Source organism: Anser brachyrhynchus, assembly GCF_964034855.1.
Source record: "Anser brachyrhynchus genome assembly, chromosome: 2".
In the NCBI taxonomy this organism is placed as follows: Eukaryota; Metazoa; Chordata; class Aves; order Anseriformes; family Anatidae; genus Anser; species Anser brachyrhynchus.
The window spans coordinates 29,181,348-29,207,071 of NC_137695.1; the positions used below are offsets into that span (position 1 = coordinate 29,181,348).

At 35.4% G+C, this 25,724-nt stretch overlaps 1 protein-coding gene across 11 annotated transcripts in view; it reads left to right on the plus strand.

Annotated features, from left to right (window-relative positions):
* Nucleotides 1-25,724, plus strand: part of PHF14 (PHD finger protein 14) — a 164,243-nt gene that overhangs the window by 17,572 nt on the left and 120,947 nt on the right. For all 11 annotated transcript variants that reach the window (XR_013946049.1, XM_080578913.1, XM_080578906.1 and 8 more), the window contains 9 exons: nucleotides 6,045-6,204; nucleotides 11,613-11,724; nucleotides 13,949-14,086; nucleotides 16,409-16,555; nucleotides 19,872-20,142; nucleotides 20,726-20,832; nucleotides 22,051-22,146; nucleotides 23,686-23,789; nucleotides 25,188-25,319. Coding sequence is in view for 10 of the 11 variants with exons in the window: in XM_080578913.1 (XP_080435039.1) it covers nucleotides 6,045-6,204; nucleotides 11,613-11,724; nucleotides 13,949-14,086; nucleotides 16,409-16,555; nucleotides 19,872-20,142; nucleotides 20,726-20,832; nucleotides 22,051-22,146; nucleotides 23,686-23,789; nucleotides 25,188-25,319 (1,267 nt within the window). In the remaining variant the exon portion in view is untranslated. The remainder of the gene's footprint in view (nucleotides 1-6,044; nucleotides 6,205-11,612; nucleotides 11,725-13,948; nucleotides 14,087-16,408; nucleotides 16,556-19,871; nucleotides 20,143-20,725; nucleotides 20,833-22,050; nucleotides 22,147-23,685; nucleotides 23,790-25,187; nucleotides 25,320-25,724) is intronic.

A 25,724-nucleotide genomic window follows, 5' to 3' on the forward strand; every position in this document is an offset into this window, starting at 1 on the left:
TTCTTTTTATAAAAAAATCTTTAGGCAGTAATCTGTCACTTTGGATAAATGCTTTTGTGGTAAGATTGTGTAATAAGAGGACACCCCCAACTGTGGTGTCAGTTTTCCTGACACATTGATTGCAGCGTGTCTGAAGGACATGTCTGGTGCATATCACAGGATATGACATAACTGTAGGTAGTACACTTGCCAGTTATTGCTCTTGGGTTAGTTGCTATGAATTCAATAAGAGAAGTTTTACATTTTTCCAGCTGTTTCTTTTCCATCCACTCTATTTTTATTTTTAGTTTTTTACTTTACTGTGATGTGTATGTCGGAGAATAAAACTTCCCGTGCTAAAAGTTACAGTGTAGTCTCCATACATTCATGTTTTCTCAATTCAAAATGTACATAGGTGGTGTTAGCATATGCAGATGTTCTGTTTCACTGACAAAAAATTATCCTCTTGGAGAGACAGAGGAACAGACACAGCCAAGACAAGAATTGGGTCTCATCCCTTTTCCTTCGGTGGCATAAATTTCAGTGCAATTGTTTTAATGCTAGCATTTTAGTGTTTGTAATTTCATTTTAATGGCAATGCATAAAAATAAGCTAATGACAGAGTGCAGTAGGTTTAAAATCAGGGAATAAAGTTAGTTTCCTGTATAAAATGACATTCAATAGACAACTTAGCTGTAATCATAATGCAGAGATGCAGTTTGTGGAAGAATAAATGTTATGAGAATTTTAACATCTTGACTTTCATGTGTTTAAATTCATGGGCATTACTCATATAGTTCTATCACTTAGTGTGAGAGGAATTCAAGGAGGTGGCAGACAAGGAGTTGTGATACAGCAATAAGGAATACAGAGCATGTATTTGCGAACAGTAATTGAGAAGGGGCTATCAGGTAGTCTAAAGATCCAAAATTCAGAATTTTATGATCATTAAGGAAAGACATCATGCATGTTCAGTAAAGCGTTTCTTTTCTTTTTTTTTTTAAGTTTCCTTTGACATATTTTCAAATCAAAGGTGCAGTTGGTTGACTTACTGCACCTGGGACCTATTCAGCATTAAGTCTAAACAACTGAAACCTAACATGTCAGTTAGAAGATGTGCATCTTCTCCTTTGTTGTCCTTTCAATCTTCAGGTTGAAACCTAAATAACTACACCCAACAACACCAACTAAACAACTGTGCTGCCTTGAAAAAGAATCTGGAAGATTACCTCCTAATGTAGCTTGGGAGATATGCTTGTAGTGAGCTGTTATATTGCTTTTTGTTCAAACCCCACAATTCCTAACAATTCAAACAGGATGGTCAGACAGAACAACTTTGTCTTGCTCATCAGCTTAGTTGTTTAATACAAGGTTTGAAAGATTTATCAAGCAACATATCTGCATGACTATGCATTTTAGAGTCATAAAAATAACGCTCTTTAAATCTTTGTTACTAGGACAAAATATTTTTTTCAAACATGGGAAAAGAAGGTACACAATCTGTTGAACCTTTAAACTCATCAAAGTTTTAAGGATCCTAAAATGAGATAATTAGCACGGATAAAAGAATACTACTTTGGTAAAATAAGGAAATACCCGTGTTTTAAAGACTGAACTCTTGATCTGTGTATTGTAATTATTCAGACAGATTTGGAATAAAATACATTTAGACTTGTTTATCAAGTGCCTTCTGTACTGTCTGATTTAATACACAAGCTAAGTTATAGCACTGCAGTGCAAAACACTTCTTTTTAATCTTTCAGCTTAGAAGAGAAATGTGAGTCCCTTAGCATGGCTGTCACGTTACTTGAAATTAAGTGGAAGCCACTGAAAGCGTGGTTTAGAACTGCAGATTTATCTTTTCCATCAGTGTTAATTGTTGAGTCATATTTAGTATATCTGCTTGCCTGAATGTATTTGATAAACAATTTATCCACAATTCTATCTTTTAAGTGTAGTATTAAGTGTACTGTAAGTATGTGTAGCATTCAGTTAACTTCTTTTAAGATGTAATATTAATCTTATCCATTTAAGCTTTCTGTTGGCAGTTAGTGTTACAGCTAATGATGGCAAGAGAAAAAAATAAATTCAGTATTTCATTTTGAAAAATGTTCTGAATTTTGTTACTGCTTAGCAGCGTTCTTCACCTTTGCCAGGGTTTTCATTATGATTGCAAGTTATGTTTATGCAAGTAATGTTTATGTAGAGAAGTGGAGCAACTCATAGAGGAGGCTTAGGTGTTTATTCTAGAATAACTACTAGAATAACTACCACCAATGATCAGGATATCGTGAATGGACAGAACAGGTGAATGCTATAATGATCTTAGGTTGTTGATTGCTCCAAGTACTCTTACTTGGACTGAAATTCAAGTTTTAACCCAATCAGTACATTTCTTCAAAAGGGTTTCGTTCTTAAATTGCTTTAACGTTCATAACTCAATTGAAGTAAATTTTTTTTTCTTACATATTTAAAAAAAAAAACAAAACAGTTACAGCTGTTCCTGTACATATTTGGCATCCTATCATGCTCTAATATCAAATGGCATCAGTATTGTGTTATATGACCCTTTAAATTGGGACAAATATTTTGTCATCAATTACTTTTTATTTTTAAATTTAACTGTGTTTGAATCATGAAAACTTAAAAAATTGAGCTACTAATAATTCTTTGCTTTACTGTATATTTTTGGCATGCTAGTTTTTTCACTGCTAGTTTGTCTAAGGAATTTAATTATCTTCATAAGCATATTGATTTTGGGTGTCGAATCCATGTAAAAGATTTTTACTCGCTTTTACACTGTAGCTTTACAGACATTTCATGTATACAGCTGTTCAAGAGATCTGCATTATCCAAATGGTTATTAAATTGATGAAATTTGATCTCTTCTCTGGTTTCTGTTACCACTTAACAACCCAAAAGCAGCAGGAACCTCTTCATAGCAAACATCAGAAAAATTCTATGTTAAAATACTTGCATATTCTTAACAGACAACATACCTTAACAAGTGGTTTCTAATTAATTTGGGGGCTCAAGTATTTTTTTTAAAGTATTGTTAGATCAAATTTAGATTTTAGTTGTGAATCTGTATTTAAATACTATGTATTTCACTAATCTATATACATTAGTGTTAACTTGTGCTAGAAAATAAACTCTAGAGATTTGTTGTGTAAACTTCTGAATTATTTTGGAGCATGCTCAAACAGATCTATGCCACTACTCAAAATAATTACGAAGTACTTTCTGTGAAAAATTGCACAGTGAAGTTCTTTTCCTCATGATTAAGGATAATGACTTGATGTGTGTGGGTAGAAAAAAACTACTTCTGAAGACGGTCTTTTTGTTTCTTATGCTCCTTCACAGCAATTGAGGTTTCTGGTACAGTATCATACAATCTGTGGAACACTGTTTTGTATCTTGGCTTCTCTAGCTTTATTTGCCAGTTAGTGACATTCTTATGGGCTGGATTAACTTTGCTCCGACTGTAGTGCACAACACTATTTTGGTGTATTTATCAGCTGTGATTAATGGTAATGTAGTGTATTTTTTCCAGCTAATGACCATCCCTTTTGCTGCATGTAGCAGTAGGGTGTTTAGCTTTTGCTAAATGACAGGGAAAAAGAGAGGATGCCTCCTCTTGTCTGTTAGAGATCTTGAAGTCTTTAAAGTTGTCATATTACTGTATAAATTAGGAAAAAAAAAAAAAACTTGGGTTATAACTCTTGACAATTTTTTGTATCCACATGAGAAAATTACTTATATTTGCATTTTCATGGAAACCAAGTCTGTTGTCAACACACGTGAAAAGGATGGAAATAATTACAGCAAATGCATGTAGTTTCCTAGGAAGAGGGAGAAAAAATTTCAGGTGTAAATGACTGATAAGTGTAACTAGACAAATATTTCAGAATGAAGGTAAGACAGTTGTGGAAAGTCACCGTTCTAATTTTAGCAGCCTGACAGCACTTAGTTGAGAAAAACAAATCTAATTACATTTGATTGTTGAAGAATTATCAGTGTTCGGAAGAAACCAATTTTATTTTGCCATATGGATTGATGACAGTATTACTGCTCCTATAGTGTTAGGTAATTTTAATAAGTACATTTAGGAAAATATTAGTTTGATAAGAATGGTCTGTCAGAATTATAAAAAGCTTAATTATTCATCAGCAGTATGATATCAATGTGTTTGTACATTAATGTAATTGCTTAAAAGTAGCTTTGCTGGCATATATTAAAGATTGTGTTACAACTTAAAAAGGACTTTCTGGGATACTACTTAGAGCTGGTATGACATTATAAAGAAAATTGAGTTAGTTTATGTATGAGCCATACAATATTTTATATACCTAATGAATCTTGTCTGGCACTTCTGGGTATTATTTGTCCTTTGATTCTGGAATACCTTTATAATAAAAAAGAAACATTCTGGTGACTTAATTTAATACTTATTGATGAATCTTGTGCTGTAATGGAAGACTATATTTCTTAAATGGTACCTACAGTGAGTGTTATTGCTTATTTTCTGAAGGTAGTTTTAGTCTATTATCTCTGTTTCTGTCACAGGGGGAGTTAGAGCACTGTTACTATTTTATTATAGTCGGTGGGTAATGAACCAAACTAACAAATGATGTTGCTATTTAATTGCAAAATTCAATAATTTAACTGCTCTGCAAGCAAAAATGTTGACTTGATCGTTGTACTTGACAAATAGCTGAGTTTAATCTTTCAGCAGTTACTGTGTTTTAACATAGACAATGAAGTCTTATTTTTCTCTTACTGAGGAAAAGGGAAATGTTCAAAGTGTGGCATATACAGAAGTACAGTTTTGTGGTGATAAGCTTTAACGTTTTCCTTTTTGTCATTTACAGTAGTAGGAGTACTACTCTTACTCTTTCAAAATTTAAGTAACAAGCTTCTAAATCACTTTAAAATACTAAATTTGAGGTGATTAAGCATACAGAGATGCCTTAAAATCATAAAAGCACTGGGCATACCAAAGAAGAATTGAGAAACTGAATAAGTTTAATCATAATTTAAAATCAACTAAAAATGAGAATGATGAAGTATATTTTAAATTTTTTTTAGCAATCACCAAAGTGGTGTCTCAAAACTGTTTATCTGTGCTCATCAAATGATACTTCAGTTTTAAAGTTACAGAAGGTCTTTTAAGTTCAGTCTTACAACCCTTGGGGGATGCAAATTCTTATTTTTATTTGTAATATGTATATTCTCTTTTAGCTGAATTGGATGCTGTACGCAAAGTGGAAGAGTGGGATGGCTATTTGTTGAATGAGTATTGCTAGCACAATTGACTTCTTAGAGGAAAATAGACACATTCATTTCAGGGTAGTGAGAAGCAGAAAGATAGGAATATCTAAGAGAAAGCTGGATATGCTCTCAAATCTAGATCCTGACCCATGATACCCATGGATTCCTCATTTGGTGCTAGTATTTAAGGAACCATGTTATAATTTGGATCAGACTGCTGATCCAGCTCAAAGCAGACTTTACCGGTTGCATGGGAAGACAGGTAGCTCTACGTAAGCACTACTACAACGGTGGAGAAGAGAGATATGAAGGATATTGTAGGATAATAAATGTTTAAAGGCACTAAGAATCATTTCTACAAAACAGAATAGTTGGTCAGTATTTTACTGGACTTCAGAAATTTTCCTTAGCTGTAGCATTTAACTTGAAATATATTTCTTTAATTGAAAAAAATGCTATGATTCTCTGTCTTTGTGGGTTGCTTTGTTTTGTGTTTTTTTTTTTAAATTCTTAATGGATAGTGTAGAACACCAAGCATTACTAAAAGAACAAAGTAAAACAGACCTTTACATTTTTTGGTTGCAATATAAGATCATTCTTTAGAAATAGGGTCTATTTAGAATATAAATTTTGCGCTAAAGGTTATCCTTGCAGAAATATTGGAAGCTTTCTTGGGATGTTCGTTATCATGCCTCTGAGTGAGCTTGGGTGTATTTCCTGCTGAAAGTCATAACTGAGAAGTACATGTTTATTTGTCTTTCCTTATATTGTGTCTTTCATTTTTGTGTATGTAGGTTGCTATGGTGTTGATGGAGAGAGTGATTCCATCATGAGCTCAGCTTCAGAAAATTCCACTGAACCTTGGTTTTGTGATGCATGCAAATGTGGTGTCACACCTAGTTGTGAACTATGTCCAAACCAAGATGGGATCTTCAAGGAGACAGATGCGGGCAGGTAAGGCTGAAGAAGTGGTGTTTCAAATCCAGCTTATGCCTAAAAGTTTGGGTTTTGCCCTTCTCTGTTCCTGTAGGAGACAGTGTTTTAAATTAAACTGCTTATATTCTTTCTCTCACCTCAGTTTGAGTTGGGTGCTCTTTGGATAGTCAATCACCTAATCTTTTTTTTCACTCCTAATGTTCTTCACATCCATTGTAATAATATAGGTTTATGGACTGATGAGCAAAAGATGTACCTAAGTGAGAAAAAAAAACCTCACTGTTTAATTCAGGGAACGATAAAACCTGTTCTCCAATGTGAAGTGACCCATGTATTGTTGTATGTATACAGATGTCATGCTGGATATGCTAAAAGACCTTTCTTATGTGATGTCTTCCGTTCCTGTCATATTTGAAAAATAAATTGATATGGTTATTAATGGCAACTAATTTTCTACAATAAAGGAGAGAGCAAAATGGTTAGTGATATCATGTTTATGGCCGACGTTACTGTTGTTTTTTTTTTTGAGAACAATTAACACAATTAAGTTCTTTTCCCATACATTTCTATCACAGAATGACAGAACCGTAGAATCATTCAGGTTGGAAAAGACCTCTAAGATCATCTAGTCCGATCAGTAACCTAGTACTAAAGTCTACCTGTAAACCATGCTATCAAGTTCTAAATCTGTATGCTATTAGAAGACCACCAGGGATGGTGACTCAACCAGTTCCCTGGGCAGCCTATTCCAATGCTGCACAAGAATAGTAAAGAAATATCTCCTAATATCCAATACAAACCTCCTGTGACACCATTGAGGCAGTTTCACTTGGTGCTTGGGAGAAGAGCCAGACACCCACCTCACTACAGTCTCCTTTAAGGTAGTTGTAAAGTAGAATAAGGTCTTCCCTGAACCTTCTCTTCTCCAAGTGAGAGAAACCCAGCCCTCTCAGCTGCTCCTCATAAGACGTGTTTTCTAGACCCTTCACCAGCTTTGTTGCCCCCCCACCTTTTTTTACTGCTTTTTAATTTTATATAAAATTTATATAATATACACAATATATTTATATTATTCATATATATGATATATAACAGTATAAATACTATACATATGGATTTTATATATATTTTACAGTTGCAAGTTGCAGGTGCATAATAGTATACAACATTTTTGGCTAATGGGCCTGTCATAAGCTTTTCATTGATTGTGTTAACAAGGGAAGGCAACCTAATTAGTTGATAAGGCTGTTCAGAGGAAAGCAAAGCTTTCTTAATCCTGTTTGACCATATCTGTTTGATAAGTAGGATTATAAAAATCTGCAGTCATATCTTACTGATAACGATAGATGAGTTCATGTCGTTTAATGTTTAAACCATTTACACTGAGCTATATATTAGAGAACAACATATTTTGTACTAGCAAATCACAAAATATAGCCATGTCCTCAGTTTTCTTTCATCCACTGGCTTGTAGTGGTTTTCTCTAAAAGATGACATCATTTAGTTGACTGTGACTGTCTTGTAATGAGTGCAAAAGCATATTCATTTTTTTCTTCAGTTCTTTGGTATTAGCTGTAATTTTTTTTTCATTCCTGTTTTCAGTTCCAGTACTGTTGCTAATACTGTAACAAACTGATCCTGCCATCATTAAAAGGTCAGCAGAACTCTGGATGATATTTTTGGAAATCTTTTTTTGACATACTGGTTTTAAGGAAAGTAGATATAATTTTAAAGTATCATAAGTTGATTGAGATTTCGTGGATTAAAATGCACATGCCTTTGCATTTCTGCCTTAGCTTGTAATTTTTTCTAATATCAAAAACATTTTAAGTTTGCAGTGGAAATAAACAGATGAGGGTATTCATACCACTGAACTTCTTCATTAGATGTAAGAGCTAGGAATCGGCTTTGGAGGGCAGCTACCTTTCTCCATTGAATATACATTAAGCTCAGCTTCTTATTTTCTAACTGTATTTCAGGCTTTTTATTCCTGTATTCTGTAAAGCAGTTTAAGCACTATATATGTAATTTCCCTTATAATGATAATAGAAACTACAGTCAACGTTTTAAAAATTGCTTGCTTGAAATTTCTTATAAAATAGCAGTATGTTTTTGATTAATATGGAAGTGTTTTCTCTGCAGTACTGATTATTTGCGCAAAAGCATATGCCTGCTTTGTTGACTGTGGAGATTAACATGACAATTTTTTATCACTGTTATTGCATTTTTATCTGCTAGATGATGTGATATGGCTGCAATGAATAAGTATAAGTTTACTCTCCCAGGTGAATAGGTTTATGTACTAGAAAAAAAACAATACTAGCCAACATGTGAATAACCCTGTGCGCTCTTTCTGTTATTTTATTAATTTGAACTCAGTAGGGGAATGGGGCAATACAAAGCAAGGTAGGATGTCCATTATTATTTTGCCACAGTACTGAGTAAACTGCAACATAGGTCAGTTCATTTCTTGGAATAGTACCATAGACTATTGAATAACAGAATCCTTCAACTCTCCATCCCTTTACAACCTTTTAAAAGAAATTCTTTATGTGCATTAATGCTGGAAATTACACAAAAGTGAGACCAAGCCTATTCAGTTTCTTTTCACAATCAAGTTGGAATTATTTCTCTGTTCCTATGTGAATCATTATAATAATGAGGTGCTTAATTTCTCAGCAGAATTCTTTTCACATTAACCTCTCAGCTTCATGAGCATAAACGTGAATTTATCATTTTGAGAAATAAAATTTCATATTATCCAAGAATATGAATTCTGTCCTTGTTATGGTATGGAGTTTTTCTTCTTCCCTAATCAACATCTGTCATCATTGCTCCAAGCTAAATGGATGGTAAAGTAACAGGGAAGATTATTCTTCTTTGATTACCCAATTTGTCTTAATTACAAGCTTCTAAAACATGTGCAGCTAAACAAATGAGCAGGAAAATATTTAGAACTGGTATTAAAAGCAGCTGAAATTGCTTCAGCTGTGAACTTGACTGACTTCTATATGTTTTTTAATAAAGATTCAGGTCCGAGTTCACATAAAAGTGGCTAAAGAAATGAGGTACTTGTGTGCCAATCACACTGAAATGGCAGTTTAAATCTGTAATACTGTAATACTTCGGTGACATGTACTAAAACGTTTTGAGAAGGTCAGTATGAAGGAAGCAGCCAGCTGTTGGGTTTATCATAGATAAACTCCTACAGAGTGCAGCAGCATTTAATACACCAGTGGAGCATGAAAAAACTGTGCAAATTAAATTGAGAAGCAGCTGCTTGTAGAAGATGTGTATCTTTATATTGAACTTTGGAGGGTAAATTTTAATGCAGTCTTCTAAATGTACTATGAAAAATCTCCAACCAGCGCCTTGATTTTTTTTTTTTTTAAGAATAGTAACTGTGAGGAAGTGTGACTTCAACTTATACTATGTTTTCTGTAGTGCATTTTAAATCAATGAAAGGATATAGAAAAGCCCTAGTGCAGTTATTAATGGCTAAGCAGTATCTTTATTTCAAAGTTACATGTCTTACTCTGTGTGTAGCATTTTGCGTAAAAGAAAAAAAAATAGTGTCTTGATTCCTTTTGGAAAAGAGCAGTTTGTATGTTTGTGGAGATGAGATATTTCTTCTAGTAAATGTATAGTATTTGATAAAATACATACTCATGCACACAAACTCTTTTTGGTAGAAAAGTATTTCATAAAATTATGGTAGTGGTTTAGGCCAAACTGTAAACAGTTCTGAGAGGGCAGAGATAGTATCAGAGAATATCCCAAATTGGAAGGGACCGACAAGGATCATAGAGTCTGACCTCTGGCTCTGCACAGGACCACCCAAAAATCATCCATCGTGTCTGAGAGCGTTGTCCAAATGCTTCTTGAACGCCAGCAGGCTCGGTGCTGTGACCTCTTCCCTGGGGGTCCTGTCCCAGTGCCTGACCATCCTCTCAGTCAAGAACCTTTTCCTAACACCCAGCCTGACCCTCCCCTGTGAAAACGTCCCGCCATTACTTTGGGTCCTATTCTTGGTCACCATAGCAGAGCTCAGCACCTGCCCCTCTTCTCCCCCTTACGACAAAGCTGTAGGCCACCATGAGGCCTCCCCTCAGTCTCCTCTTCTCTGCCTGAACGAACCAAGTGACCTCAGCATCTCCTCATATGTCTTCTCCTCTAGACCCTTCGCCATCTTTGTTGTCCTCCTTTGGCCACTGTCTAACGGACACCCTCTAAAATTTTATGTCATTCTTAACACTGTGGTGCCCAAAGCTGCATGTGGTACTCGAAATGAGGCTGCAGCAGCTCCGAGTAGATTGGGACAATCACTTCCCTTGACCAGCACCTCAGGCCATGGCTGGTCACCAGAGGATGACCTTGAAGGATGGTATCAGGTGCTCCGTTGCTACCAGAGAGGAATACATTGTGGAGAGGAAGGCAGAAGATGAATTTTCATACAGTAATGAGAACAGTCTTAGTTTTTGCATAACTTTGTATTAAATGGGGAAGTTCTGCTGGCATGTTGGAGTATTTATATCATATTAAAAATAATGATGGGCTTTACTTTATCTGTACGTGAAGAAGTTTGGCAGAACACTTGAGTATCCCAGCTTGTTCTCTGGCAGCTAGCATGCTGTCATATTTGGACCACGTTATTTAAAGACAAAACTGTAACTAATCTTCAGATCTTCTTTTGATTCTACCTGTAGTTAAAGTGCTATGACTCTGCTGTGGATGCCGAGAGCCCTAGTAAAATCTGTGAAAATTACTGCATGTAAATTTATATTTCAAATGTACATTTTTCTCACTGTTTTAATTTTTCATGTTTTACAGTGAATTTATGACTTTACATCTCAAACACGAGGGGTTTAACAATAGTATAAAAACTTCTATTTTCAAATACGCAGGTGAAAAGAGTCTTGTCAGATACAACACTATGAATTGGTCAGTGTTCCGGCTTTTGTTAGATTTACCAACCAATTCCTTTAGAGTCAAGTGAGTTAATGGCTTGTAGGTAGTTTGTTACTGGGATTTTTCTGTTAACCAGGTAGTAATTTTGTTTCTTCTACTTCCACCATCCCACCCTGCCTTAGTTTTGTAAGTAATATCAAAACCTTAATATATGTTTCACGTTGCATAAACAGTGATGGGGAACTCTGCTTAAGAACCATCAGAACAGAGGGTGTTGGTCACCTTGCCCTTGATCTAGACAAGCAAAGCAATCCCAGTTGCACTGAAAATCCTTGCTGTGGTTCAGTGTGCTGACTTCCCAATATGTATTCCCTCCCTGCTTCTAATATATTTTTTGTTTATGTACGCTTTTTCTGGCATCTGTAACATTCACGTGGCACTTTGAAACCTGAAATTGGCAAGTGTAATATGGGAACAAAATGTTAATAACAGTAACCTAATTTTATCTGCTGTTTTAGGTGGGTCCATATTGTTTGTGCCCTGTATGTTCCAGGAGTGGCATTTGGAGATATTGACAAATTGCGGCCAGTAACGCTTACAGAAATGAATTATTCAAAGTATGGTGCCAAGGTAAGTCTAGAAGAGATGTACTACCTACCAGTAGCTTTATTTCACTTCTTTACATGGAATAACATATGGCTTCCAAATCTTATTTCTGTTGTTGTTTTTTGTTTTTGTTGGTTTTTTTTTTGTTTGTTTTTCCCCAAACAGTGAGGTTTGGGACTGCAAATGTGATGAAATTTGTTGTTTGTTATACTTTCGCTCTTCCCTCCCTCTTTTTTCTCTTTTTCGTTACCACTATTCTTTGTAGTTTCTGTCACTATTTTTCTGTTTCCTTAATTTTTTTATGGAAGTGCCAGTTACTTTCTTTAAAAGTCAGTTAGTGGCAGATTGTCAGAATGTGGTCGGAAAGAGAAAAGGATTTATGGGATTTGAAATGGAGAAAAGAAAAGTGAGGTGGATTAAGACACAGATGTAAATTCAGTTAAGAACTACTTTTGGTTCTTTGTAATCATAAGCTAGAATGCATACAAAAGGATTGCTGCAAAGCAATATTAAAAACCAAAATAGAACATAACAATATGGGGTCCTAAACTTGAACAGAAAAAGTGGCTCTAACATTAAAACAGTCTTTTACATGTAAATGTTTTCAATCCAGGTCAAAAATGATCATGTACAAAACATACAGAAAACCATTGCAAAGGGCAGAGGGCAACACTGATTCGCTAACTATTGCTATAGCTGTGGGGACAGTGTGGAGAATCCATATCTATCTGGCTAACGTGAGGAAAGATGGCTGTAGTACTGCTTCTCTAATGCTTAATTTATGCATAGTAAATTTCCTGGGATTTCAGTTTGTCAAATTGAATGCTAAATTAAAATTGGTAATAACTTTGTAAAAATATATTAAAATAAATCAAAACACTTTGGGTGGCCCGTGTGCAACTTACATATATTAGGAGCATGTTCAACATAGACCCGCTGGAGTATTTAGCATTGTTTAGAAATGTTTGTATAAAAAAGTATGAGCTGACTACCAAAACCCTGCAGCCTGTTGTTGCAATGAATCACGCTTTTTAAATTTTTAGCATGAGTAATGTATAGGAGCAACGTTTACTGTGAGTAAGATGAGTGAACTGCACAGATGAGGACTCATTACTCTCACAGAGCTTTAAACAATCCCTGTTTTCTGTATCAAGTGTGGAAGTTACAGCTTAGCTAAACACCTCCCTGGAATACCGGTTTCAAATAATAATCTATGATTTGCTTCGTTTCTTGTCTGTTATGTGGTGCTGTGACACAGTTAAAGGGTGACCTTTTAGGGTAGAGTATGCAATATTTTGAGATTCTTCTGTCACAAAATTTCATTTGCAAATCCTTTCTATTGTTGTTTAACTTTCTGCATGGAAATAATTTCTGTAGGTGATGCACAGCTTTGCTCCATACTCATCACATGAGAGATTAAGAAATGCACAACTGTGTAATTCTAGGTCACTTGACACAGTGGATAGCAGCACCGCTTTAGCAGGCTGTGTTCCCATTTGCTTGTTCCTGCACTTACCACTCTAGTTTGCTGGAACAGCTGTTCAGTATGAATTTGTGGTGAACCAGACTGAGGAACTGATCCGGCTGAAAAATATGTTTGTATTTTTTCCAGGTTACATTAGCGGATGTCAGTTTGCTGTGTTGCAAACAGCTGTGCCGGGAATGAATGTAGCTGAAGCCTTAATGTAGTGTTTTAAGTGAATCACAAACTTACTTACTGATACTTACATTTCTTGATTATTTTTTCTTCCATTGTCACAAATTAGCTTCTCAATCAGAGCTTATTAAAGGACATCATGTAATTATCTATGGTTTTCAAGTCACCCAGAGGACTGCTCTTTTTTGTGTGTGTGTGCTCTGAATTTATTGAACAACTGAACATTTGCTGAGCAGTATTGTGGTTTTATGATATTCCACCTATGCAGTTAAGTATGTATGTATTACTTAGATGCTATTTAGTTGTTGCTCTGAAGGGAAATAGAAGCCATAGAACTTGTTATAGAAGTTCATCCAATGTGCTATTTAGGATGCTTAAGCTTTTTTCCATTGCTTGTTGAAAATGAATCAGTTGAGGGGGTTGGGAAGTGGTGAAGCGTTAAGTATTGCCAAATGTTATCAGCATATTTGGTTTCTGTACCACACAGGAGTAAACCCAGATGTCTAGTTCTTATATGTAAGATGTAAATTATCAAATATTAGGCAAAATGGACCTGAAATACTCTGTCATTTTCTACCTTTCCGTATAAAGGAGTGCAGTTTTTGTGAAGATCCTCGTTTTGCCAGAACAGGTGTATGCATTAGCTGTGATGCTGGGATGTGCAGAGCTTATTTCCACGTGACCTGTGCTCAGAAGGAAGGCCTTCTCTCAGAAGCAGCAGCAGAAGAGGTAGGTATGATGTGGCTTTGGAAAGGATAGAATAAAAGGGTTGTATCAAAAGTTTGTGGGGAAGACTTGAAATTCTACCTTTTTTATTCACTATTCCTGAGCCAAGTTTTTGTAAATTACTAGGAGGTCATAGGCCAAATAAAAGGACCGTCCAGGGAGGGCTCTTTGTTGATGAAATAGTCCAACTCTGAACATCTTTTGAAATGGCCTGGAAAAAGGGATAGAGAAGGTTAATACAAAAGTCAACTTAATACACGGTAAATCAATGAGATGAATTCTAAATCTAATTCTTGAACTTCACCTAATTTGACACTTTGCTGTTTATGTACTCTAGTATTCTTTCTGTTTCATGCAGAGTACGGCTGTCTTGAGAAATTAACTACATTTCTAATACCATTTTTTCAAGCATGTCTTCCAGTGTTTCCTCCAAACTGTATATGGCTTTCCTTGCATTACTCTTAGGAACTGGAAGGAAAAGTGAATATTTATAACCTACTGATAGCTTTTAATACATGTTCTTACCAGTCTTATTCCTGTAATATGATTAAAGCAATTCAGATTTGAAGTTCTTACTCAGAATTCAGTTTTATAATATAAGTACTTTTAGGTTGCCAAACTTCATTCTGATTTTTATCGTTCAGATTAAGCCTGTTGTGTTCACATTTGCACAATTTAATTTTTTATTGCCTTAGGAAGTATCACAGGTAATGCACAAACAAACACTACTTGCTCTATTGACGCTGAAACTTTTGTTTGTAAAAAAGCAGACCACTAAGTGATCCTTTTTAAAGGGATCACAAATTAGTGTACTTTTGTGAGATTGACAAGTAGGAAAAGTGCAATTGCCTTATGTTGTTTTCCCTACTAAATTATGTGTAATGTTGAATCTTCAAAAATTGTGTGAATTTCTTCTAGGCGTATGCCTTGTCTTTTCACTTCAAAATTTTCTTACATGTTTTCTGTAACTAAGTAATTTTAATCAAGGCCTCCCTCGTAGAACCTAATTATAGGGAGCTGCTAATTTTTGGCGGTAAGTGGTCACACATTCTGAAAGTCTAAATCAAAATAAAAATAAGGAAAGCCTGTACAGATTTTTATTATTCTGTTTTGTATGTGAGTGAAGGAAAGTTGGATAGGCTAATTATTTCATAATATTTTTATTACCTTATGAATGAAGACTGCTTCAAGATTTTCTTAGTCTGTTTATTTATGATGATGTTTCTGCAGTTTTGACAGTATATACATCACCAGTATATACTGGTGATGAAGCATACTTCTCAGACTGAATCTCATCATGGCTCAGATATTTCATAGAATGATTTGGGTTGGAAGGGACCTTAAATATCACCAAGTTCCAACCCCCTGCCATGGGCAGGGACACCTCCCACTAGATCAGGCTGCTCAAAGCCCCATCCAGCCTGGCCTTGAACACTTCCAGGGATGGGGCATCCACAGCTTCTCTGGGCTGTGCCTCACCACCCTCAGAGTAAAGAATTTCTTTCTTATATCTGATCGAAACTGCCCTTTTTAGTTTAAAACTATTACTCCTTGTCCTGTTACTATACTATACCCCCTGACAAAGAGTCCCTCCCCAGCTTTCCTGTAGGCCGCCTTTAGGTACTGGAAGGTGGCTGTAAGGTCTCCCCAGAGCCTTCTCTTCTCCAGGCTGAACAACCCCAACTCCCTCAGGCTGTGTTCATAGGAGAGGTACTCCATCCCTTTGTATTTTTTGTATGTTTGTAAACTGCTTGCAACGTTTGCATGTACTAAAAATTACTATAACTTTACAGCATGATAATGTGCTAATCTGTTGGAAAGAAGAATGAAAAAGGGGAAAAAATAATCTGAGAGATGATTAATCACACCAAAAACATCTGAAAAATCATTTGAGAAAAACAGATATATTGCCTTACGTATTTTTCAGATTGTTAATTCCTTTTAGCATATTATGCAAAAGAAGACACAGTGAAGCAATAGGAGGTTAACAATACGTATTATATGCTAAATGGATTTGCGCTTAGGAATTTCGTATGCATTTTTTTCTGGGAATGAGAAAATAGTGCAGAGATCAAACTACTGAGTTAACTATTTAAGTTAATGCATTTTAAAACGTTTAAGGTCATAAAATGAAAAAGATGGGAAAACACTTTATAAGATAAATCAATGTGACAAAGTTGATTTAGAAACATATATATTGTTTTTAAAAACATGTCTATTTGAATACAGAAACTGTTGGCACAATGTTTATGCTGTTCAGAGTCTTTTGGCCTTGTATGTCTTAACTTTATTTTTGTTCCTTCTCCTTTGTTTTCTCTAAAACAGGATATAGCTGACCCTTTTTTTGCTTATTGTAAACAGCATGCGGACAGGTTAGACAGAAAATGGAAGCGGAAGAACTACTTGGCATTACAATCTTACTGTAAAATGTCCTTACAGGAAAGAGAAAAACAGCTTTCACCAGAAGCTCAGGTACTATATTCCTGACGCAAATGCATCTGCATTAATCATCCATTTTAAACAAGAAAGAAATGAAGAAGATTGGTAATTGTTATATATAGTGAATGAAATCTGAACGTGTGCCATCAGTATATTTCATTTCTCATAGCAGTGAGTTTTGCTAAGACAATTTTCAATTCTCTTAAGAGCAATTCTCAATAAACTTACTGTCAAAAAGGAGCATCTATCCTTGCCTGAGTTGAAGACCTAGTTTGTTTGCAGAAAGTTGGTAATTAAATTTTCATTGCAATCCATAGATTTTGTTTAACATTTTTTTCAAGGTTCTTAGCAAAAACCACACACACAGGTAGACAAGAATAAGGCATTTTTGTACATAGATGTTCAGTGAAAGTCTGCTTTTTTTTTCCTGTAGTAATATTTTAGCATTGGCAGAAGAGTTTAGCTTGCCTGAAATGTTTTCTTGCTAGATCACTTCTTCACTTGCTGTAGAGATAAGTAAAATTTTATGCACATTTTTTTTTACAGTAAAGATTTCCTAGAAGAAAAAAATTGGCATCAAATACAGATACTGAGTTTGTGCTGCTGAGTAGGAAATGTCTGAAAATCTCAGGCAAAGTCTGTATCCCTGTGCAGTGGCTGAACCATGTGAAACTGTTAGTTATTGCATGAGGTCAGCTGATAAGTGTCTTGTTGATATCAAGATTTCAGTCCTTCTGAGGAAATCCGTATACTTCAGTATGTTTGAGTGTGTGTACTTAATTTTTTCTGAGTCTTGACAAATTTCTGGCCTACTTTGCTTTCACTGTTGAGGCCACACTGAATTCTGCAGAAAAATCATGCCCATGCAGAAAAGCAGCTTGTTACTTGTAGGAATTCTGCCTAATTTGTAATAGGAATTGGCAGTTGCTTAGTAAATAATGGAAGAGAAAAATTATGGAGAGAAGAAAGAGGAAAAAGTTCTCCCTTTTTTTGAAGGGAGAGCTGTAGTGTAAGGATCAGAAAATAAAACTTCATGTGATCAAAATTTTTATTAAATCATACCTTTCTAGATCTTCAAAGATATTTGAATAGGAAAAGAAAACTCTAATTTAAAGTGACCTGTGCATTTGAGAATGAGTATGAGCGAACTCTGTCACTGAAGAATTTTGAATAAAATATTTCTGTGGGGTATTAAGCTTGACATGGCTTGATTTAAAACAAGTTACATAATTGTGTAATACACTCTACTCTCACTTATGTGAAATACCACTGTGTAGTGGAGAAATCACAATGATATGAACGCTACCCAACATAACGGTAAGTGTTGGTTGTGCAAAATCCATTTGGGTCTAGCGGGGCTCTTACTAGCTCTGTTTTCAGGCCTTTGGTTAGAGCCCTGTATTTGCTATGATGTGCTGCTAATGCTGGTATGTTCCCAGCATTTCCCTTTCTTCCTTCTCTTTAACCTGAAGCAAGACCCCATGGGTATGTGTTTTATGAAATAAATTTGTCTTTGAGTGGTTTCTGTGCATTTTGAGAAATTCAGAACTGTAATGGGTTCTTAGTACAGACAGAAATGCCTGACTGGGGAGTTGACACAACGTAGTACATACAAATTCATACTTCAACTTCCTCATGCATATAGTGTGCAATAAGGTAAAGTCCTAGTTTAGCAAAGACAGTTGAATTTACTGGAGGATTTTTGTGTGAGAAGTAAGAATTGGTAGTATGTGCGTACATACACATATTACAAAAGCTCGCTTCCACAGGAGTTTTTAAGTTTAAGACTGACAAATATTGAGCTAATGTAAATAAGTATGCAGTTGTACTAATACGTTGTATGGTGTTGTGACTGGATTTTTGAGGCACGCTTTCAAAGGATGAAAAGCTGATATTTGGTGCTTCATAGCCCTGGCAGGAATACTTGAGCTAACAGCCTGGCAAGTCCTGTGGCTCAAAAAAGAAAATCATTCTAAAGAATATAAAATATAAAACTGTCTAGGACTGTTATGGATTGTTGGAAAATATTCTATGTTGAAATACTTTCTTTATATCAATAAAGGAAACGTTCATTCCTTGAATAAAATATATACTTGAAAATTGCTTAAATCCATGTTGAGAGTTCAGGTTTTCATTTGGACTAGTCAGTCTGATATGTCATCTATTTCTGGAATAAGGCTCTGGGTGTAGTTGTATGACATCTTAAATGACCTCTGGAGCTTCCAAACTGAGAATATAACCAGTAAAGAAGCATCTAGGCTGAGGAAGTTACAAAATATCTTTCTTTGTTCCAGCAGAGAATAAAACAAGGTAGCAACTGCAGGTGGATCTCTCCCTTGCTTCTCTGAGTTCAAGGAAAAAATGCCACATTTTGGTAGCCACAAACCACATTTGTCATGTTTCTTGGTCATTAATGTTCAAGACCTAGTAAGGTTGTATGTGAAACTGTGCCTGTAATACTACCTTCAGCAATGCTATTTGTAATCAGAGGTGATCCTTAAACATGGCGCATGTATATGCAGACTTTTTTGCTTTTGTCTCAAGAGTATCTCACACCATATGGTAGGGCAGTCAGATTAGTTTAGCTGCTTCTTTATGCAGACAAATAAACAACTTCTAACTGATAGTCAGCTGGAGTTTTGCCTCTGAAGGTTTGTGTGTTGATGTCATTTTCTGCCAGGCTTGCTGCTGCAGAGCTCCCACAAGACAATTTTTTTTTCAACTGTCAGCAACAACTTGATCGGCTGGGGTTGATGTCCCAGATGGTCACAAATATACAGATGTCATCAACAAGACGGATAGTGAGCTTCTCCTGCTGATTTCACTTCTCTTTGGGGTTGTGCTTTTGGCACATTATAATCAACCAGTTTAACATTTATAAAGAGATACGGAATTGAGAAAAGGAGTTCCTACAAAAGCATGTCAAATGTGGAAAAAATACCATTCACCAAATTTTATTGCTCTCATAAATACCAATTTAAAGTATAGCTTGGTGTATTTTTGATAGGTCAGCCAAGGTTTTTCTGAATAGTGAGTTTTCATGGTTCCATCAAATTATTATCAGAAAGGACTGTCTGAAAGCCAGCAATCATTCATGTTAATGAGGTAACCTCATCAAAGAATCTGAATATTTCCAAAACCTAGTGAAAGGGTAATGCATTTTGAAATAAAATCAAATGTCTGTTAGTGTCTTTCTTGAGTCAAAATGTTCCAGAGTGAAAACAGTATTTATTAAACTCTGCGGCTTTTAAACTGAAAATGAAATGCAGATGTGTTCCAAAATGTGGAACTCAAAAATGGTTGTGAATTGTTCCCTTATGTTCTTAATTCGTGGAATTCTTTATTGTAGGCTCGAATCAATGCCAGACTACAGCAGTACCGTGCCAAGGCAGAGCTGGCTCGTACCACCAGGCCACAGGCCTGGGTACCCAGGGAGAAGCTGCCACGACCGCTTACTAGCAGTGCTTCAGCCATACGCAAGCTTATGCGCAAAGCTGAGTTAATGGGGATAAGCACAGACATTTTTCCAGTGGATACTTCAGATACTAGTTCCAGTGTTGATGGAAGAAGAAAACATAAACAACCAGCTCTCACTGCTGATTTTGTCAATTATTACCTTGGTAAGGATCAAAATTGCATGTTTTTCCCAATGAAAAATAATCATTTTACTGTATTTGTACTGTCCAAGTTCATTGGTTTTTTTCTTGTATTTCTTTTCTACTAGCCAAACACAAATTATGTTTTCATTTTAGGTTAGGAGTATTACTGCACAATCTCTATTTATACAGAAAACTAGTGAGTTTTCTTTTTAAAGAAGGTTCAGAAAATAAAAAAAATCATTCAAATATACACAGGCAGCAGTATCTTTTCTAAGAAGGGAGTGGAAGCTTAAGGAGCTTTGGTATTTTTTTCCCCCCATATTTCCCTTACTGTGTGGAATGGTGTGTTTTTGACTTTGGGGCTGTCAAGTAGATAGCTGATCAAAGCTCACCATTTAAGTAAGTATACTAGGTTGTTGTGTGCAGCAAAAAGTAAATGTTAGGAGTGTTCATTCTACTGAGGCTGTGTAATAAACCTGTAAGTTACAGTTTTGTGTGCTTTTCTGTTACGGTTTTATGCTTTTCATTGCTTTACTTTTTTTTAGTGCTTAAAACTTGAAAATATAGCCAAGCCTAGGAAATAATAAGATTTTCTTTTAAATAGAGAGAAATATGCGCATGATTCAAATCCAGGAGAATATGGCTGAGCAGAGGAATATCAAGGATAAATTAGAAAATGAGCAAGAAAAGCTTCATGTGGAGTATAATAAGGTGAAGAAAAAAGGATAATAAACCATTGTACTGTTTTAATATTGCTGCTGTTAACTTTGATAGCATTCCACTTTCCAAACAAAATGACTTACAAAGATACATAACTTTCTATTTTTAAAGAAAATAATAGTTAACAATTTATTTCTTCTTAAAATGTGGCTATCTGTCCCCCTCCCCACTGTACAAGCAGAGTCAACTTCTAAAAAGCCCTACGTTGGCTGGGCACTGGTTCTTTGACTGACCCCACAGAGAGCTCGAGTGACAAATTGCAGACAGAGCCCTCTCATGACTGAACTGAGCCTTAAGGCCCTTCATGTGTTCATTCTTCATGTGCACTTCATTTGAAACATTGAGAAAACAGTGTGATACCCACACCCCCCACCTCCGTACCCCAACCCAAAAATCCAAATTAATGGTTGTGCATAAAAAAGCATTTAATGTCTTAATTTCATTTAAATTAAATATTTTTTTAACCTTTAAATACTTTAAAGGGAACATAGAAATACTTTATCTTTTGTGACAGGTGACATGTTGTAATTCTTGCTGAAATCAGTAACCTATCCGATGTAGGGGATTAGTGATAACAAATAATAGTATTGCTATTCACTCTTAAACTGTCAGGTATGTGCATTAAATGAGAACATACATAAATGACATAGCAGGTCCTTGTGCCCAAAGAGATTAAAGGCAAAGGAGATTGGGGAGCGGCTGTTTGTAACCAGATCAATAGTTTGTATATGCTGTGCAGTAAGTAACAATTGCTTCCAGAAGAAGAAAAAAAAAAACAAAAACCACTTTGTTTCTGCTTGCATCCTTTACTAAGTTATATCTCTGTTATAATGGGTGAAAATTTTTTGATATGGCAATATAGATCTTTAATTCATTTATATGTTACTTGCTACAGTCTTGCTGCCTGAGTGGCATGGACAACACATATGAGACATTGCTGTATTTTAGTTTTGCTTTCTAGTTGTCTTTATGGAACTGTATTTTAATGCTGAAATGCTTCAGATCATTTTACAAAATCAGTAGCTGCCCAGGATTTCATCTTAAACTGCTGAATGATTGATTACACTGATCTCAGCTATACTGACATGAGTTCCATTGTTTTTCAATCCCACAATAAAGTAATGCACCCTTGATAGGTAAGAAGTTGAATAAATTTTATTAAATAAACCTTAATGGATTTTCTGTTGATTTTTTTCTTTAACTGTTTAGCTTTGTGAGTCCTTGGAAGAGCTACAAAATATGAATGGAAAACTGCGAAATGAAGGGCAAGGCATTTGGGCTCTGCTGGGTAGAATCATTGGACAGGTTGGTTTTATTTTATTTTTATAGTTATAGGCGGGCCTTTTTTTCCAAGAGTGTCTCTTTGTTTTTGTCACTTTTGTGGCCAAATAAATTGATGTGATCAGACCCAGGCTTCACTCTGGGGATAATGTTTTCTGATTGAAATATATAGACTTTTGCAAACCACCTACTGGAAATCTGTAGTGTAATTTTGTTGTTGTAATAACGATCTTGTTTGCAAAATTCGTTCATTTGCTATAACTGATTGTCCTGTCATTTGTAATGAAGCCGAATGTGAAGCACAAGTTAATCCTACCATTTTTGTCTCCATGTTGTCTTCAGTTACTGCAGGCTTCAAATGGTATGGTAACTTGTTGGTTTATATAAGAGGCGCTATGTATATGATATTTTTTTGTAACTGAATAGAGCAGAGTATTTTGGTCAGATGAATCTAAGTATCTTGGAGAAGAGGAGATTTGGATTACCTCCTGTTGCCAGCGGTTATCTCTTTGTTCCCACTGATACACATGGAGAAAAGAGAGAAATGAGGATTCTTGCAGTGTTCATATGTTTTATATCAAAGGTATTAAATGGCAATGGACATTTTAGCTCTCAGAGAGAGATTGAAATGATTTCCTCTTAGAATTTTAAAGAAGATGGAAGAAACTGTTCATCGTGAAAATGCAGTCATACAATTGGGTCATAATTTAGTGATGCCTTCTGGTACTGCTGCGTTTGTACTGCTGTTCAGGAAATGAAGCTTACCTTTTTATGCAATAACAGTTCTTCTGTGCTATGTTAGTTTTTCTGCTTGTGCTGGTTAGATTTTTGTCAACCTATCTTTTCTACTTGTGAAGGAAGAATTATTCACATAGTACATCACATCTCCTAGATCAAGATTTTTTTTCTCCTTTTTAACATGGCTTTGAAAAAAGTATTCACAAATATATTTCCTGGTACAAATATTAATGAAAAAAAAAAAAGAGTAGAATTCATTTGCACAGCTTGCATGGCTTTTTTTCCAGTTGGTTGAACAGATGCAGGCCCACGGGGCTGCCGAGAAATGACTTTGATAGATGGTAGCTGTCTGGGAAGCTAGCGTACTGCAGATTAGTAGAAATCCGAAGAGAATCTCGTCTGCTTTGTGGAAGGCTTGGTCCAATAAGATAATTTTTCTAATTAACCTATCGAGCACCAATGTAGTAGGGATGTTGGGGGAAAAACAAACTGCCTCAGCATTCTTCTGTCAGTTTTGTGAATTCGGCTTTTCGTATTTCCACTTTATAGACAAATGTAAATTTGTCCATCCCTCTATTTTAAAGCTTCAAAATGATTTGTAAATGCTAGTATTTCAATGTGTTATTTATTTAACTGAGAAATGATTATAATATTACCCTAATTTGATCTTGTAATATAAATATCTGTAGTTGCTTTTGTCTGTAAAATAGCTGGCTAAGCCATTTCCCACTCAATTTGAGTCCTGTCCTCCACGCATTGAGATTGGAATGCTATTCTCTAAAAGTCCCAAGACTCATGTGTACTGCATTTGTTCAAATCCAATAGAAATTGAACATACCTGCAATTTTACGTGCTCCTAAGGAAAGAAAACCAAGTAAAAAGGAAGGAGGAACACAAAAGACATCTACGCTCCCAGCTGTACTTTATAGGCAAGTAATGAAGTCTTGACAAAATAGATTAAATATTTATTAAGTTGCAATTTCAAAAAAGTATTGAGAAAATCGTTTGTTTCAATTTTGATTAACAAAACGCTTCAGAGTTGTCTTATGTTTTACTTCTAAAGGCTAATTTAAGAAATAGTCAATTATTCACCTTAGTACACAGTGAGGTGTTTGTTTTTTTTGCTAACTTGATAGCAGTGCATTATAGGAACAAAGGTACCTCTTTACAGCTGAAATAGAAGTCTTTTGTCACTGTGATATGAAAAATTTTAACTGGTCGCCTTGAGTTTTTGAATGTAATCATCTGTGTTGATTTTGCAAACAGTGCTGCTGCTGTTTAGTCACAGTGGCTGAGTGCATAAAGCACCTGTCAGATAAGAATATTTACTTTTTGTTCACTGGTTGTCAAATGCTTTGGGAAATCTTGTGTTTTAAGTTTCCCTACTTCCATTTTTTTCCCCAAGAAAATAAAATGTATTCACTTACTCTGTTATTGCTTCTCCCTTCTGTATGTTATGAAGCTACTGACTGGATTTTAACTAAGCATAACTGTGGACCCTATACCAGGGTCCCAGAGCACGACTGTGCTCTTGAATCTATTTCTCTTGCCGCCAGCTGAGAAGTGGCAGTCTTTGGCTTTATCGATAGGATAGTAGCCAGGCCTCTAGCCACAGCAAATGGGCAGTATTTTGCCCAGCTAGCAGGATAAAAAAAAGGAGGTGGCTTACATAAACAAAACTTGACTCTAGTGCTCTGAGTGGTGGAGACTGAAAATATGAGAGTGAGCTGAGGATTTGGCAATTAATACATATAGACAAATAACAAGAGTCATGCTTTACTAGCTCTGTTGCATTCAAATCCAGTCATTTAGCTCCTCCCATTTGATAATGGGATCAATGAACATCTGATCTTTTTGAAATAACTAAACTGTTAATTCCGGTAAAATAATAATTAAAAAAAAAATTCTTATGAGTTGATATATTGCCCAGTGTAGTAACACTGCAGACCTTTTTCAGGGCATTTGCTTTATTGAAATAAGTATGATTGCTAAGACTGATAGTAGCAATATCATTTTTCTATTGAAGTGTTTGAATGGTAAAGGTAATTTTTTTTTTTTCCATTTGTCGCTGGTATGTTTTGTCAAAGTATCAAGTAATTATTGGTCAGAAGTTCTCAAAAATTAGTTTGAAGGTGTCTTTAACTATATTAAGTGCCTTTTATGTTTTAATGTGTATACATACAAACTCCTTAAAAAGTAATTATGCACTTATGCTAAATTAGTTGCTACGTATTTATATCGAGGCTGGGGCATGTGCTGGGATGTATTGTTTATTTTTTGTAACTTCAAATGTAATTATAATGCTTTTCCACTGCCTACATTAAAAGTTGTGGAATTTGCAAGAAGAACCATGACCAACATCTACTGTTACTGTGTGATACTTGCAAACTACATTATCATCTTGGTTGCCTGGATCCACCTCTTACAAGGATGCCAAGGAAGACTAAGAACAGTTACTGGTAAGAATGCAATTGATGTTTTATCTTGTGCTATCTCTGTACTTAAAGTAGGAAATAAGCATGACCAGACGTGCAAATTCTAAGTGTTTTAGACATTGCTGATACTGAAGCAATACTCACTCTGAAGTGAGTTATTTTATTTTCAGTACTGATGTTTGAAGGTGAAAAGTTGTGTAGTAAAGATTTCTCATTAGCCACTTTATACGAATAGATTATAGCTTTAATTCACTTAGCTTTTGAGTTTATCTGCAATTATTAACAAGGCTGTGTAGTAATGGCAGGAAACCATAGGTTTAATTGTAGTTCTGGAAATGAAAGGTATGGTCTTCTGTTTATCTTAGGGCCCAGATATACAACTCTTCTGTCCAGGTCTTTAAGAAAATACTTGTACATAATTAAAAACAC